Here is a 13,376-nt window from a genome sequence, read left to right as displayed (position 1 = left end):
TTACTACCCAATATGGAGGACGTGTTTTATTGTATATGATTCGCATTACGGCATTATTAGTATACTGAGTGCAGCAGGTGAAACATAGTGAGGCATAAAGTTCATGGGACTATGCAATCGCCCATTTTGCCCTCGTTATAATTCGCCCCTACTGTCAGTCCATGAAAACAGACAAAATACAAAATGTCCTATTTTTTGACACACATTATTGATGGCCCGTAAAAAAAAAAAAGTCTGTGTGATTAAAACCATAGACTGCAACAGTTATGAAAACATCCGTCTGATGGCCGTTAAAAAGCCGCCACACATCATGTGAATGTACCCTTATGATCTTCATGGTGGGATTTTGGAAATACTAGATAACACGGAGATTCCATGACCTTCCTCCAAGGGTCACAATTCCATGGCGTATTACACATGTGTAACGTCCTTGGGTAAATACTTGTGCTTGGATAATTAAACTACTTGATGACTTCTTAGCGACTTCTGGAGCTGACAGATTTAGACGGCTGCCATCCTTGTACCAACTACAATAGAATAGAGAATAAAAAACGGTAGTGAGAGAGAAATATTTCCAATTCTATATGATAAAGCTTGTTATCTATACAGCATATCTCATATTGCATATAAGCTGCTAAAATAAGGCGATTATTAAACCACCTGGTATTTCATTTTAGCTGTGTATGGCTGCAGCATTTCAGGGTAAAACATAGTCCTTAGTAATGTGGGAGCCTATCAATATTTCATTCTGCCCATGGTTAAGGCAGTAGGAATCTACCAACAGGTTCACGTTAAGGCATATCCACAGTACATTACAGCTGGAGGTCCTACTTTTGGGATGCTCACCAACCAGGAGACTTGGGGGAGATTCATAGAGTGGATCATTTCTAGATTCTGGAGTGAATTATAGTAAATTCGGTGGGCCGCACTAAGCCCAACCCCTCCCACTAAGCCCTGCCTCCTTTTCTCACCACTTTTGAAAAGTATTAATAACCTCTAAATTATGGGCAAATATGGCGTTCACCATAATTAGTAATTTTTTTGCGCTACAACAGACGTGTAAAAACATTGATAAATGTTCCCCTAGTTCTACATGTCAAGTTGCCCACCACATCCAGGATGATACTGCATGGAGAGATAGCCAAGCCATGATCCATCCATTCAAGTCTACAGGACTTCTTACTGAAACTGCAAGCACCTGTTCTCTCAGGTGGTGGGGGTCCCAGAAGTGTGATCCTGACAGTACAGAAATCTATGACACATAATATAAATACGACTGCTCAAAAAAAATAAAGGGGACACTTAACCCTTAAGATACCAGATAATTTTTTTTCTTTTCGTTTTTTGTCAAAGAAATTACAATTTCTTAGCATTTTGCTCATTTCTTATGTTGGCCTGTCACCTGGTGGCCAAAATAAGAATTGCACCATTAATGCTCCTAATTTCTTCGTAGAGATTCGGAGCATTCAGCGCATGTACTAAAGTCCCGATTGGGTGTCTTTTGCGCATTCAGGTGCCGTGATCTTACTTGATCACGGCATCTAAACCATTTAATTACCGCAATCGGCATTATTGCCAATTGCGGTAATTAGCCGCAGGTCTCTGCTGTTTGAAACAGCAGAGACTTGCCGGCCATGCCGCCTGCTGCACGCGCGAGCGGGCGTCATGCTTGTACGGCGCTGGTAGCAATATTAACAACACAATGTAACTTCAAATCAATCACACTTCTGTGAAATAAACCTGTCCAGTTATGAAGCAACACTGATTGTGAATCAATTTCTCCTGCTGTTGTGCAAATTGAACAGACAACAGGTAGAAATGGGCAATTAGAAAGAGACAACCCCTATAAAGGAGAGGTTCTGCAGACCATTTCTCTGTTCTCATCCTTTCTTTTTGGCTGTTGTTTTGGTCACTTTTGCATTTTGTCATTGCTCTCACCCCTAAAGGTAGCATGAGGCGGTGTCTACAACCCACACAAGTGGCTCAGGTAGTGCAGCTCATCCATGATGGCACATCAATGCGAGCTGTGTCAAAAAGGTTAGCTGTGTCTGTAAGCACAGTGTCCAGAGCATGGAGCAGATACCAGGAGACAGGCCAGTACATCAGGAGATGTGGAGGGGGCTCTAGGAGGTCAACAACCCAGCAGCAGGACCGCTACCTCCGCCTTTGTGCAAGGGGGAACAGGAGGAGCACTGCCAGAGTCCTGCAAAATGACCTCCAGCAGGCCACAAATGTGCATGTGTCTGCTCAAACGGTCAGAAACAGACTCCATGAGGGTGATATGAGGGCCCGACGTGCAGTGCTTACAGTCCAACACGGTGTAGGGCGATTGGCATTTGCCAGAGAACACCGATATTGTCAGATTCGACATTGGCACCCTGTGCTCTTCATGGATGAGAGCAGGTTTGCACTGAGCACATGTGACAGAGTCTGGAGACACCATGGAGAACGTTCTGCTGCCTACAACATCCTCCAGCAGGACCGGTTTGGCAGTGGGTCAGTAATGGTGTGGGGAGGTATTTCTTTGTAGGGCTGCACAGCCATCCATGTGCTCGCCAGAGGTACCCTGACTGCCATTAGGTACCGGGATGAGATCCTCAGACCCATTGTGAGACCATATGCAGGTGCACTGGGCCCTGGGTTCCTTCTGATAATGCTAGGCCTCATGTGGCTGAAGTGTGTCAGCAGTTCCTGCATGATAAAGGCATTGATGCTATGGACTGGCCCGCCCATTCACCAGACCTGAATCCAATCGAGCACATCTGGGACATCATGTCTCGTTCCATCCACCATTGAGATTGAGATCATTGAGATCTACGATGTGGTATTTTAGTATTCCCTTTATTTTTTTGAGCAGTGTATGTTGTAAATGGCTAAAACAGGAAAGCTACTTTAAGAATAGTTTGGTACAATCAGTATAGTTCCTTAGCCTACATAGCCTGAAAGGCTGTCCCTGCAGGAGTTTTACGCCAATCTATTGGCAATCTTTAACCTTATTTCCTGCTTTGCAGGTGACTACATTATGCACTATGGACCAGCAGGATATTTAAGAGTATGTTGTAATGTGTGTCAGGTATCTTACCTGACTCTCTGGCGCAGTTGTGATGCACTGTGGGTACAGTTGAGTGTGACAGTCTCACCCTTGGAAGCATAAAATGTCTTCACCTTGACTTTGTATGATTTGGGACCTTTTTCAGACACCTCTTAATGAAAAATTAAATGACAATCATCATATATAGAAAGACAGATGAGATTGGAGTGATATCTATAAAATGTTTTCTTACTCTTACAGCTGCTACACTTTTGGTAACATGGACTCTGTAAAGCACAACTTTGCTGGTCTTTCAGTGTCTCACAGCTGGATCCTGAAGCTGGGCAGCCTGTCAATAAAAGCATTAATACGATTGTCTCTTTTGTATCCTAGTTCCACTGCCCATTCTTGCTATTGGGAACCAACTGTCTTTTCTTTGCATAAGTCAACATTTCTATTTTTCATGTTTTTTATTTTTTAAAGGGAATCTGTCACCTAATTGTACTATATTTAACCCATGTTAATGCAATGTAACATAGTACATAAGGCCAAAAAAAGACATTTGTCCATCCAGTTCGGCCTGTCATCCTGCAAGTGCTGCCTAACATAATTAAAAGCATACCTTTGTTAACATTATCCTTATTTCTGAACACCAGAAAACAAACTTTGATTGGTAAACTAATGAGGCCCAAAGTGCTCAGCGGGGGCATCAACAACTGTTCCAAGAGCCCAAGACAGCCTCCTCCAAGAGCCCAAGCCTGACTCCCCCAATTGCCCATGACCACTCTCTTCAGTTGTTCCCAGCACCTTCCCTTTAAGTCTTCCAGTCCGCCCCTCTTCTGCGACGTCACTATTTTCATTCAGTTCTGCCCGCGACGCATGCGCTCTAACTACTGTGAGTCTAATGCCTACTGCAGGAAGGCAGTGTGCAAGTGCAGGCAGATTCCTGGTCTGCGCCTGTGCGAAATTTCACTGAGACATGCTGATGCTCAGACTCACAGTAGGTAGAGGGCATGGGTCGTGGGCGCAACTGAATTAAATTAGTGGGGTTGACAGGAAGGTGCAAAAGGGAGGTACTGGGAGCAACTGAAGAGGTGGTCTTGGGCTCTTGGAGAAGGCGGTCTTGGAATATTTGAACAATTGTTGACGCCCTGCTGGGCACTTTGGGCCTCATTAGCATACCAATCAAAGTTCATTGGCTAGAGTTCAGAAATACGGATAATGCTAATAAAGGTATGGTTTTAATTATGTTAGGCAGCACTAAATTGCATTGCTATGGGTTAAATATAGGAAAAATTACTTGTCAGATTCCCTTTAACAAGCTATGGTCCTTTATTTACTAGAAAGATATTTCCCTATTGACCCAAATCACTATCATGGGTTAACATACAGCTAGGAGGTACTAAGACTTAGGAAAAAAGACACACTATTAACATAAAATGGAAGGAAGAGTAAGGCCCCTTGCAGGCGAGCGAGTATTCCGCACGGGTGCAATGAGTGATCCGAACGCATTGCGCCCGCATGGAATCCGGACCCATTCATTTCAATGGGGCTGTGTACATGTGCGTTGGTTTTTTACGCATCGCTTGTGCGTTGCGTGAAAATCGCAGCATGTTCTATATTCAGCGATTTTCACGCAATGCTGGCCCCATAGAAGTGAATGTAACTGCGTGAAAATTGCATAGCATCCGCAAGCAAGTGCGGATGCGATGCGTTTTTCACTAATGGTTGCTAAGAGATGTTGTTTGTATACCATCAGTTTTTTTATCACGCGCGTGCAAAACGCATTAAATCGCCTTGCACCCGCGTTATAAAAACTGAACAACTGAACACGATCGCAGACAAAACTGAATGACTTTGTTTGCGAAATCGCACATTTTTCACTGAACGCATTCGCAACGCATCCGGACCTAATCTACACACGCTCATCTACAAGGGGCCTAATAGATGACACAGAAATAAACAATTACCATAGAGATGCTGTATTGCCAAAATATCATCTTGTGCCAAGTGCCGGGTCCGCGTGTATGTAGCATTAGGATGCATCAGTGCATAGACATCACTAGAGTGCCATAAGCCAAGAGCATGACCAATCTCATGCGCTGCCACCTGGACCAGATCATTATACCACACGCCTGTTAAGTGGTAAAGAAAAGGGTAAACTGAGATGATACTATAAAAGGTGAGTAGAGAATTGAAACCTTACCAAACAGGGATAATAAAGTCTAATATACAGATCAATTAAATGTTTCTTGCCATTGTTTACTTAAAGGGGTTATCCCATAACTAATGTAAATAATTAAAATGAAACATCATATAATACATGACTATCTCTTTCTAACACAGCTAGAACCAGCCCTGTACCTCACATGGATCCAGAGATCTCCCATTCATTGCTCTGCTAGATTTATATCAAGGGGAGTGTCTTTTCTGCTGCAGCTCAGGGGGCGTGTCTCATCTCTCCCTATCACAGCTCAGGAGCCAGTTGAAGGATGAAACTGAGCATGTGCGGCCATGTCAGTGAGCAGGACAAAGAAATAACAAAAAAACAAACAGCAGGTGGCGCTATACAAATATTGTGAGAAAAGAACATACAAATGTTTGGGGGGAAGGGAAGGGGGGGGGGGGGGTTTGCCGCTGATTACTGTACAGCTTAAAGGGGCTGTCCAGGATTTTATTATCCTCAAGAGCTCAGACACCCCGCCAATCAGCAGTTACCTAGTAGCTGTGGCTCCATCCATGGTGCAGTGGACAGAGCTTCAGCAGTGCTCCCATTATTTTCAGTGGGAGTAGCCCTGCTCTTACCAACTCCATCAACTACACAATGAATGGAGCTGTGTTTCAAGCTACAGCTGTTCAGCGGGTCAGTGGGTATTGGGGGGTCAGACCTCCTGAGGTAGGCCATTAATATTAAAATCCTGGACAACCCGTTTAAGTTAAGTCTCATTAACTTTGCACATTTCTATCCAGATGTCTATTTTTTACTGTATTTCTTTGTGAGATATGTTTCCATTACTACTTGGGCAGCGGCATGGCTGATGCTGGCCAAGGTTTGGACACACATACAAGGTCCTGAGGTTAAGCAGTGTCCTGATGCTGTGTGTGCCATCACATAGAATGTCCTGACGCTGTGAAGACCCATGAGAAGAGGGAAATGTCTGTGTGTTTTTTGTTTTGTCTGAACTGGGACTGATTAATTTTTGGGTTGGATGTAGGGGGCTGCAAAAATCAAAGTTAGACCAACACCTCCAAACAATATGAAAAAAGGGGTTCAGATGCACTCTACCATGGCTGCAACGTAAAAGGACTACAAGTAGCAGCACACTGTCATGCGCAAAGATATACAAATACTAGAAACATGAATAAATGTAAACTGCACCACTGCTATACTTACTATATGGAAATTAGCAGCTCTTTGCCCACATTTTTGTTCAAAATTATGTTGGGCCCATCTATATAGGGATGATCTAGGGGTCTGGTCTGGGGTCTGATATAAAGGGAGGCCTCCATTCAAAAGTTTGGCATGGGGCCCAGCACTTTTCTAGTTCCATCCCTTAAGCCTCATTCACACGTCCGTGTCCGTGCTCAAATCCGTGAGCAGGTGGTCAGTGATGCATCCGTGAAGCTGTCCGTGAAGGATCTGTGTTGGGTCTGTGTGTCCGTTTTTTGATGTCCGTGTTGCATCCGTTTTTCACTGACAATGAACAGCTGAAAAATAATTTTCAAAGCATCTCTTCTTAATGATCCGTGAAGCCATCCGTGTTGCATCCGTGGTTTTCACGGACCCATAAACTATAATAGACGTGATGGATCTGTGAACACGGACAAAATAGAGCATGCATCCGTGCTGAAACCACTGACCCATGGACAGTGCTAAAACACTGATGTGTGAATACACACATTAAAATGAATGGGGACGTGTGCTGTCCGCGGGGAACACTGACGTGTGAATGAGGCTTTAGCTTGGGTTAAAAAAAAAAGAGAAAGCATTTACCCTGCTTCCAGCTGAATCGTGAAGGTCCAAGTATCCAGAACTCGTGGTTGTCAAAATGAATCTCTCCTCTTGGTGGCAAAAAAGCATGAGCTAGTTCTCCATTCAGACCATCGAAGCAGGGGTGCAATGGGGATTCCCAACAGTCACTGTGATTATAGGAATAAAAGCCTGGAAAATGAAAAGGGATTTCAGACAAAACAATAGATGATAATCTGTGCACTGATTTTACCTAAAAGCGTTTTCTATGATTTCAGTATTGATGTCCTGTCTTTAGAATAGCCGGTCAATATTATATTGATGGGGTCCAGTTCCCGCCACCCTGGCCAATCAGCAGGGGCTGCGGCATTCCGGTGTGTACTAAAGCCTCTTCCTTGCTCATAATACTCTGTACACTCCATGCACCATACATATAGTCGCGGCTAGAAAATCTATAAGGATTGACTAAGACCTCATGCACATGACCATATGTATTTTGCGGTCCGCAAAAAATACGGATGACGTCCGTGTGCATTTCGTATTTTGCGGAACAGCTGGCCCCTAATAGAACAGTCCAATCCTTGACAATAATAGGACATGTTCTATCTTTTTGCGGAACGGAAATACGGACATACGGAAACGGAAGGCACAAGGAGTAACTTCCATTTTTTGTGGGAACCCATTGAAATGAATGGTTCCGCATACAGTCTGCAAAAAAACCAAAACGGACATGAGAAAAAAATACATTTGTGTGCATGAGCCCTAATTGTAATGGGAATGTCATCTTTATTACATATGCATAATTAATAAAACTGAGGTTAAATATATACAAAGCAGCATTAGGAGGTATTTTAGATAACTATTAGTAATAATCAGGGGGTCCCAGGTGTCAGACCCCGCCGATCTGATATTGATGACCTATCCAGAGAATAGGTCATTAATATAAATTCCCGCATAACATCTTTAACTATATATTAAAAAAAAAGTTATGGGGGTCAGAATATGGCGATGGAAAGAAAAAAGATAATTTTTCCAAAGTTTTATTTCCGTATTAAAATAGGAGAAAAACGATATAAATATGGTATCGTTATAATCGTACTGATCCTGGGAAAGAAGGAACGCCGTAAAAATAAAACCCATAAAACTGTGGAGAAATTTTTTTCCAATTCCACCACATTTGGAATTTGTTTAACCTTCCCACTACATCATCTGCAATATTAAATGATGCTATTAGAAAGTACAACTTGTCCCTCAAAAAATAGGCCCTCATATGGCTGTGTAAATGGGAAAATAAGTTATGGCTCTGGGAAGGCAGGAAGGGGTTAAACCTGGATATTTAAAGGGGGTTGTCCAGGATTTTGATATTCATGATCTCAGGAAAGGTCATGAATATCTGATTGATGGGAGTTTGACTCCTGGCATACCCACGATCACCTGTTTGAAAAGGCCGCAGCTCTCCAGTGAGAGCTGTGGCGTCTTCCTAGGCCAGTGATGTCATGTTCACTGGTTACCTGGCCTAGGTGCATTCAAGTCAACGGGTCGGAGCTGCAATACCAAGCACAGTTGTTGTACAATGTATGGTGCAATGCTTGGTGTGCTGTGAGGAGCCCACATCCCTCACAGTAGTGCTGAGGCCTCTTCAAACAGCTGATTGGTGGTGGTGCAGAAAGTCGGACCTATCCTAAGAATAGGTCATCAATATTCTACTCCTGGAAAGGTGCCATTTATATTGGCGGGATATAGTAGCGGATATAGTGCAATACCCAGTGCAAAATGAACTGCAACCCCAGATATTATATAGGTTGGAGAAAACATTTCATGTAATGAGATCATCTTGGGCTCATGCATAAGGAGTAACTCATCATGTGATTTGCAGCATTTTTGTAACTTAAAAAAAGGTCAGAAATGATGCACATCATATTAGCACAATAATTGGTTAGCTGGCATTTCTCTTGCAACTTTTGAAAATGTGAGTGTGTTTAAAGCCTCTTGCACACGAACGCTGTGGTTCCGTTCCGTGCATTTGAGACTGCAATTTGCAGTCCCCAATGCACGGGCAACGTCCGTGCGGCGGCCGGGACGGATAGAGATCCATTCAACTTGAATGGGTCCGTGATCCGTCCACACCCCAAAAAAATAGAACCAGTTCTATTTTTATGCGGTTCGGAGGCACGGACAGAAACACCACGGAAGCAATCCATAGTGCTTCCATGGGGTTCTGACCCGTGCTTTCGTTCCGCATCTCCGTGATTGCTAACCCATTCAAGTGAATGGGTCCGCATCCGTGATGCGGAGTGCACACGGGCCGGTGCCCGTGTATTGCGGACAGGCCGCAATACGGCCACGGGCACACAACGTTCGTGTGCAAGAGGCCTAAGTAAGGCTACTTTCACACTACCGGCAAGGAACTCCGGCAGGCTGTTCCGGCGGGTGAACAGCCTGTCGGATACGTGCTGCTGCTAGTACACGCGTGCCCCCAGGACTACCGCTCTGGCCCCATTGACTATAATGGGGGCGGGCTGGAGCTACGGCGGCAGCACGGCAAACATGCCAGGAGGCGGCCGGAATAAAACTACGACATGTCGTAGTTTTATCCCGGCCGTCTCTCGGCATGTTTGCCATGCTGCCGTCGGAACTCCGGCCCGCCCCCATTATAGTCAATGGGGCTAGAGCGGTAGTCCGGGGGCCCGCATGCACTAGTGGCAGCACGGATCTGACAGGCTGTTCACCCGCCGGAACAGCCTGCCGGAGTTCCTTGCTGCTAGTGTGAAACTAGCCTTAGGCCCCTTTCACACGGGTTAGAATTCCGTGCAGAAGCAATGCGTTGCATCACAATGCAATGCATCACTTGTGCGTTGCGTGAAAATCTCAACATGTTCTATATTCCATAGAAATGAATGGGTCTTCGTGAAAATTGCAAGCATCCGCAAGCAAGTGCGGATGCGGTGCGATTTTCACGCATGGTTACATAGAAACATAGAAACATAGAATGTGTCGGCAGATAAGAACCATTTGGCCCATCTAGTCTGCCCAATATACTGAATACTATGGATAGCCCCTGGCCCTATCTTATATGAAGGATGGCCTTATGCCTATCCCATGCATGCTTAAACCCCTTCACTGTATTTGCAGCTACCACTTCTGCAGGAAGGCTATTCCATGCATCCACTACTCTCTCAGTAAAGTAATACTTCCTTATATTACTTTTAAACCTTTGCCCCTCTAATTTAAAACTGTGTCCTCTTGTGGTAGTTTTTCTTCTTTTAAATATGCTCTCTTCCTTTACCGAGTTGATTCCCTTTATGTATTTAAAAGTTTCTATCATATCCCCTCTGTCTCTTCTTTCTTCCAAGCTATACATATTAAGGTCCTTTAACCTTTCCTGGTAAGTTTTATCCTGCAATCCATGTACTAGTTTAGTAGCTCTTCTCTGAACTCTCTCTAGAGTATCTATATCCTTCTGGAGATATGGCCTCCAGTACTGCGCACAATACTCCAAGTGAGGTCTCACCAGTGTTCTGTACAGCGGCATAAGCACTTCACTCTTTCTACTGCTTATACCTCTCCCTATACATCCAAGCATTCTGCTGGCATTTCGTGCTGCTCTATTACATTGTCTTCCCACCTTTAAGTCTTCTGAAATAATTACTCCTAAATCCCTTTCCTCAGATACTGAGGTCAGGACTGTGTCAAATATTCTATATTCTGCCCTTGGGTTTTTACGCCCCAGGTGCATTATCTTGCACTTATCCACATTAAATTTTAGTTTCCAGAGTTCTGACCATTCTTCTAGTTTTCCTAAATCCTTTTCCATTTGGCGTTTCCCTCCAGGAACATCAACCCTGTTACATATCTTTGTGTCATCAGCAAAAAGACAAACCTTACCAGCGAGGCCTTTTGCAATATCACTTATGAAGATATTAAACAAAATCGGTCCCAGTACAGATCCCTGTGGAACCCCACTGGTAACATGACCTTGTTTTGAATGTTCTCCATTGACTACAACCCTCTGTTGTCTGTCACTCAGCCACTGCCTAATCCACTCAACAATATGGGAGTCCATGCTCAATGACTGCAGTTTATTGATAAGTCTTCTATGTGGGACAGTGTCAAAAGCCTTACTAAAATCTAGATATGCGATGTCTACTGCACCTCCACCGTCTATTATTTTATTCACCCAGTCAAAAAAATCTATAAGATTTGTTTGACATGATCTCCCTGAAGTAAACCCATGTTGTTTTTCATCTTGCAATCCATGGGATTTTAGATGTTCCACAATCCTATCCTTTAATAGGGTTTCCATTAATTTGCCTACTATTGATGTCAGACTCACTGGTCTATAGTTGCTCGATTCCTCCCTACTACCTTTCTTGTGAATGGGCACGACATTTGCCAATTTCCAATCTTCCGGGACGACTCCTGTTACTAATGATTGGTTAAATAAATCTGTTAACGGTTTTGCCAGCTCACCACTAAGCTCTTTTAATAATTTTGGGTGTATCTCATCAGGCCCCTGTGACTTATTTGTCTTCACCTTAGACAGCAAACTTAGAACATCTTCCTCTGTAAAGATACATGCATCAAACGATTTATTAGTCATTCTTTCTAGTGGAGGTCCTTCTCCTTTTTCTTTTGTAAAAACTGAACAGAAGTATTCATTAAGGCAGTCGGCTAGCCCTTTATTCTCTTCTACATACCTTCCGTCCTTTGTTTTTAATTTAGTTATTACTTGTTTTAATTTCCTTTTTTCATTTATATATCTTTTTTTTTTTTTTATAATATCTTTATTACTTGAAGTATATAAAAGAACAGAAAATTACAGTACAAAAGTATTTTTTTCCTTTTTTCCTTTCCCCTTGCCCCCGTAGCCACCCCCCTCCCCATACCTGTGGTGCGTCAAAAAAAAAAAAAAAAAAAAAAAAAAAAAAAAAAAAGGGATTATCCAAACTAATCAAGTCCTCCAACCGCCCCATATCTTGATCCACTTCTCCTCAGCTTCCCTCTGTTTGTACATAATTTTCTCATAGTTTTTTACCTTGTTAGTTAGGTTTATCCATGTATTTATCTCTGGAGTATATCGAGCAAACCAGGTCCGACTGACCAAAACTCTGGCCAACATCAGTATTCTGCCTAGGAAAATCTTTTGGTACTTATGGTTATTTATTTTGGAAAGATCGTTAAGCACAAACACTTGTGGTTCAAGAGGAATTCGTATTTTTAATTTGTAGCGGATGAAGTTGTGAATACTGTTCCAGTATTTTATAAGTTCTGGGCACGTCCAGATCATATGAAAATAATCCGCACCTAAGGTGTCACATTTAGGGCAGTTAGACGTGTCTCTTAATCCACATTTATTCATCCATAAAGGGGTAACATATAGTCTGTGACAAATATTAAAATGTACTAGCACATGGTTAAAGTTCTGGGATAGTGAACCTAGATTCCCAAAAATATTCTCCCACCCTTCTATTTGTATATTCGGACAGTCCATCTCCCACGCTCTTTGTCCTGGTGATTGTGTATCACTAAATCGTGCCTTAAGTAATAGTTTATATATATTTGAAATCTTCATTCTATGCGGTGTCCCCCCTACCCAATCATTCAAAAAAGATGAACTATCTATATCCAACACAGATTTATCATCCAAACTGGATAATGCTGAACGCAGTTGAAGATATCTAAACCATGAAACATTTTCTATATTATGTGATATCTCTGTAAATGACTTAATCTCTCTATCCTTAATTACCTGTGAAATATACAGAATTTTATTTTTTTGCCAAAATGTGTCAACTGCAATATCATCTAACCTTTGGAGGTGCAGATTATGCCAAAGAGGCGTAAATGTAAGTGAACCCTTTACCTTCAACCATGTCCTAGTAGTAGCCCACACTTTCAGGAGTAATTTTATAGTCTCGCTGTAGCCCTGCTCATGGCTCCTCAATAGCCCCGATTCCAGAAGAGTGAATATATTACCATGAACGTGGCTACCCACTATTTTCCCTAGACATGCACTACTTTCTGATTCATAGCACATCAATAGCTGAGTAGCAATGAAATAGCCTTTAAAGTAAGGGAGATTTAAACCCCCGCACTCCAATGATTTATACAAATGTTCTAACTTTATTCGCACTCGTTTTCTTCCCCATATTAAATCATTAATTATTCTTTCCATAAGTTTAAAATGTTTATCCTGTATCCAAATGGGTGTATTCCTAAGCACATAAAGAAGTTGTGGTAGTATCACCATTTTGACCAATGAAACTCGGTCAGCTCTAGACAGGGGAAGTCTCAACCAGATCCCTATTTTAGCTCTAATCTTTGTCATCATGGGGATCAGATTAAGTTGTAGAAAATTTTGAACCCTGGATGAGA

General features: G+C 42.7%; 1 protein-coding gene across 1 annotated transcript in view; it reads right to left on the bottom strand.

The window, feature by feature from the left end:
• Positions 1 to 286: 286 nt before the first annotated feature.
• The window catches only part of LOC120999149 (matrix metalloproteinase-23-like), a 31,960-nt gene continuing 18,870 nt past the window's right edge, over positions 287 to 13,376 (bottom strand). The window contains exons 4-8 of the mRNA XM_040430022.1: positions 7,026 to 7,193; positions 5,002 to 5,166; positions 3,285 to 3,380; positions 3,083 to 3,203; positions 287 to 527 (exon numbers count right to left, since the gene is read on the bottom strand). Coding sequence (XP_040285956.1) covers positions 356 to 527; positions 3,083 to 3,203; positions 3,285 to 3,380; positions 5,002 to 5,166; positions 7,026 to 7,193 — 722 coding nt within the window. The 3' untranslated portion in view covers positions 287 to 355. The remainder of the gene's footprint in view (positions 528 to 3,082; positions 3,204 to 3,284; positions 3,381 to 5,001; positions 5,167 to 7,025; positions 7,194 to 13,376) is intronic.

Source organism: Bufo bufo, chromosome 4 (assembly GCF_905171765.1).
Source record: "Bufo bufo chromosome 4, aBufBuf1.1, whole genome shotgun sequence".
Classification (NCBI taxonomy): domain Eukaryota; kingdom Metazoa; phylum Chordata; class Amphibia; order Anura; family Bufonidae; genus Bufo; species Bufo bufo.
This window is presented reverse-complemented; position numbering and strand designations above follow the sequence as displayed.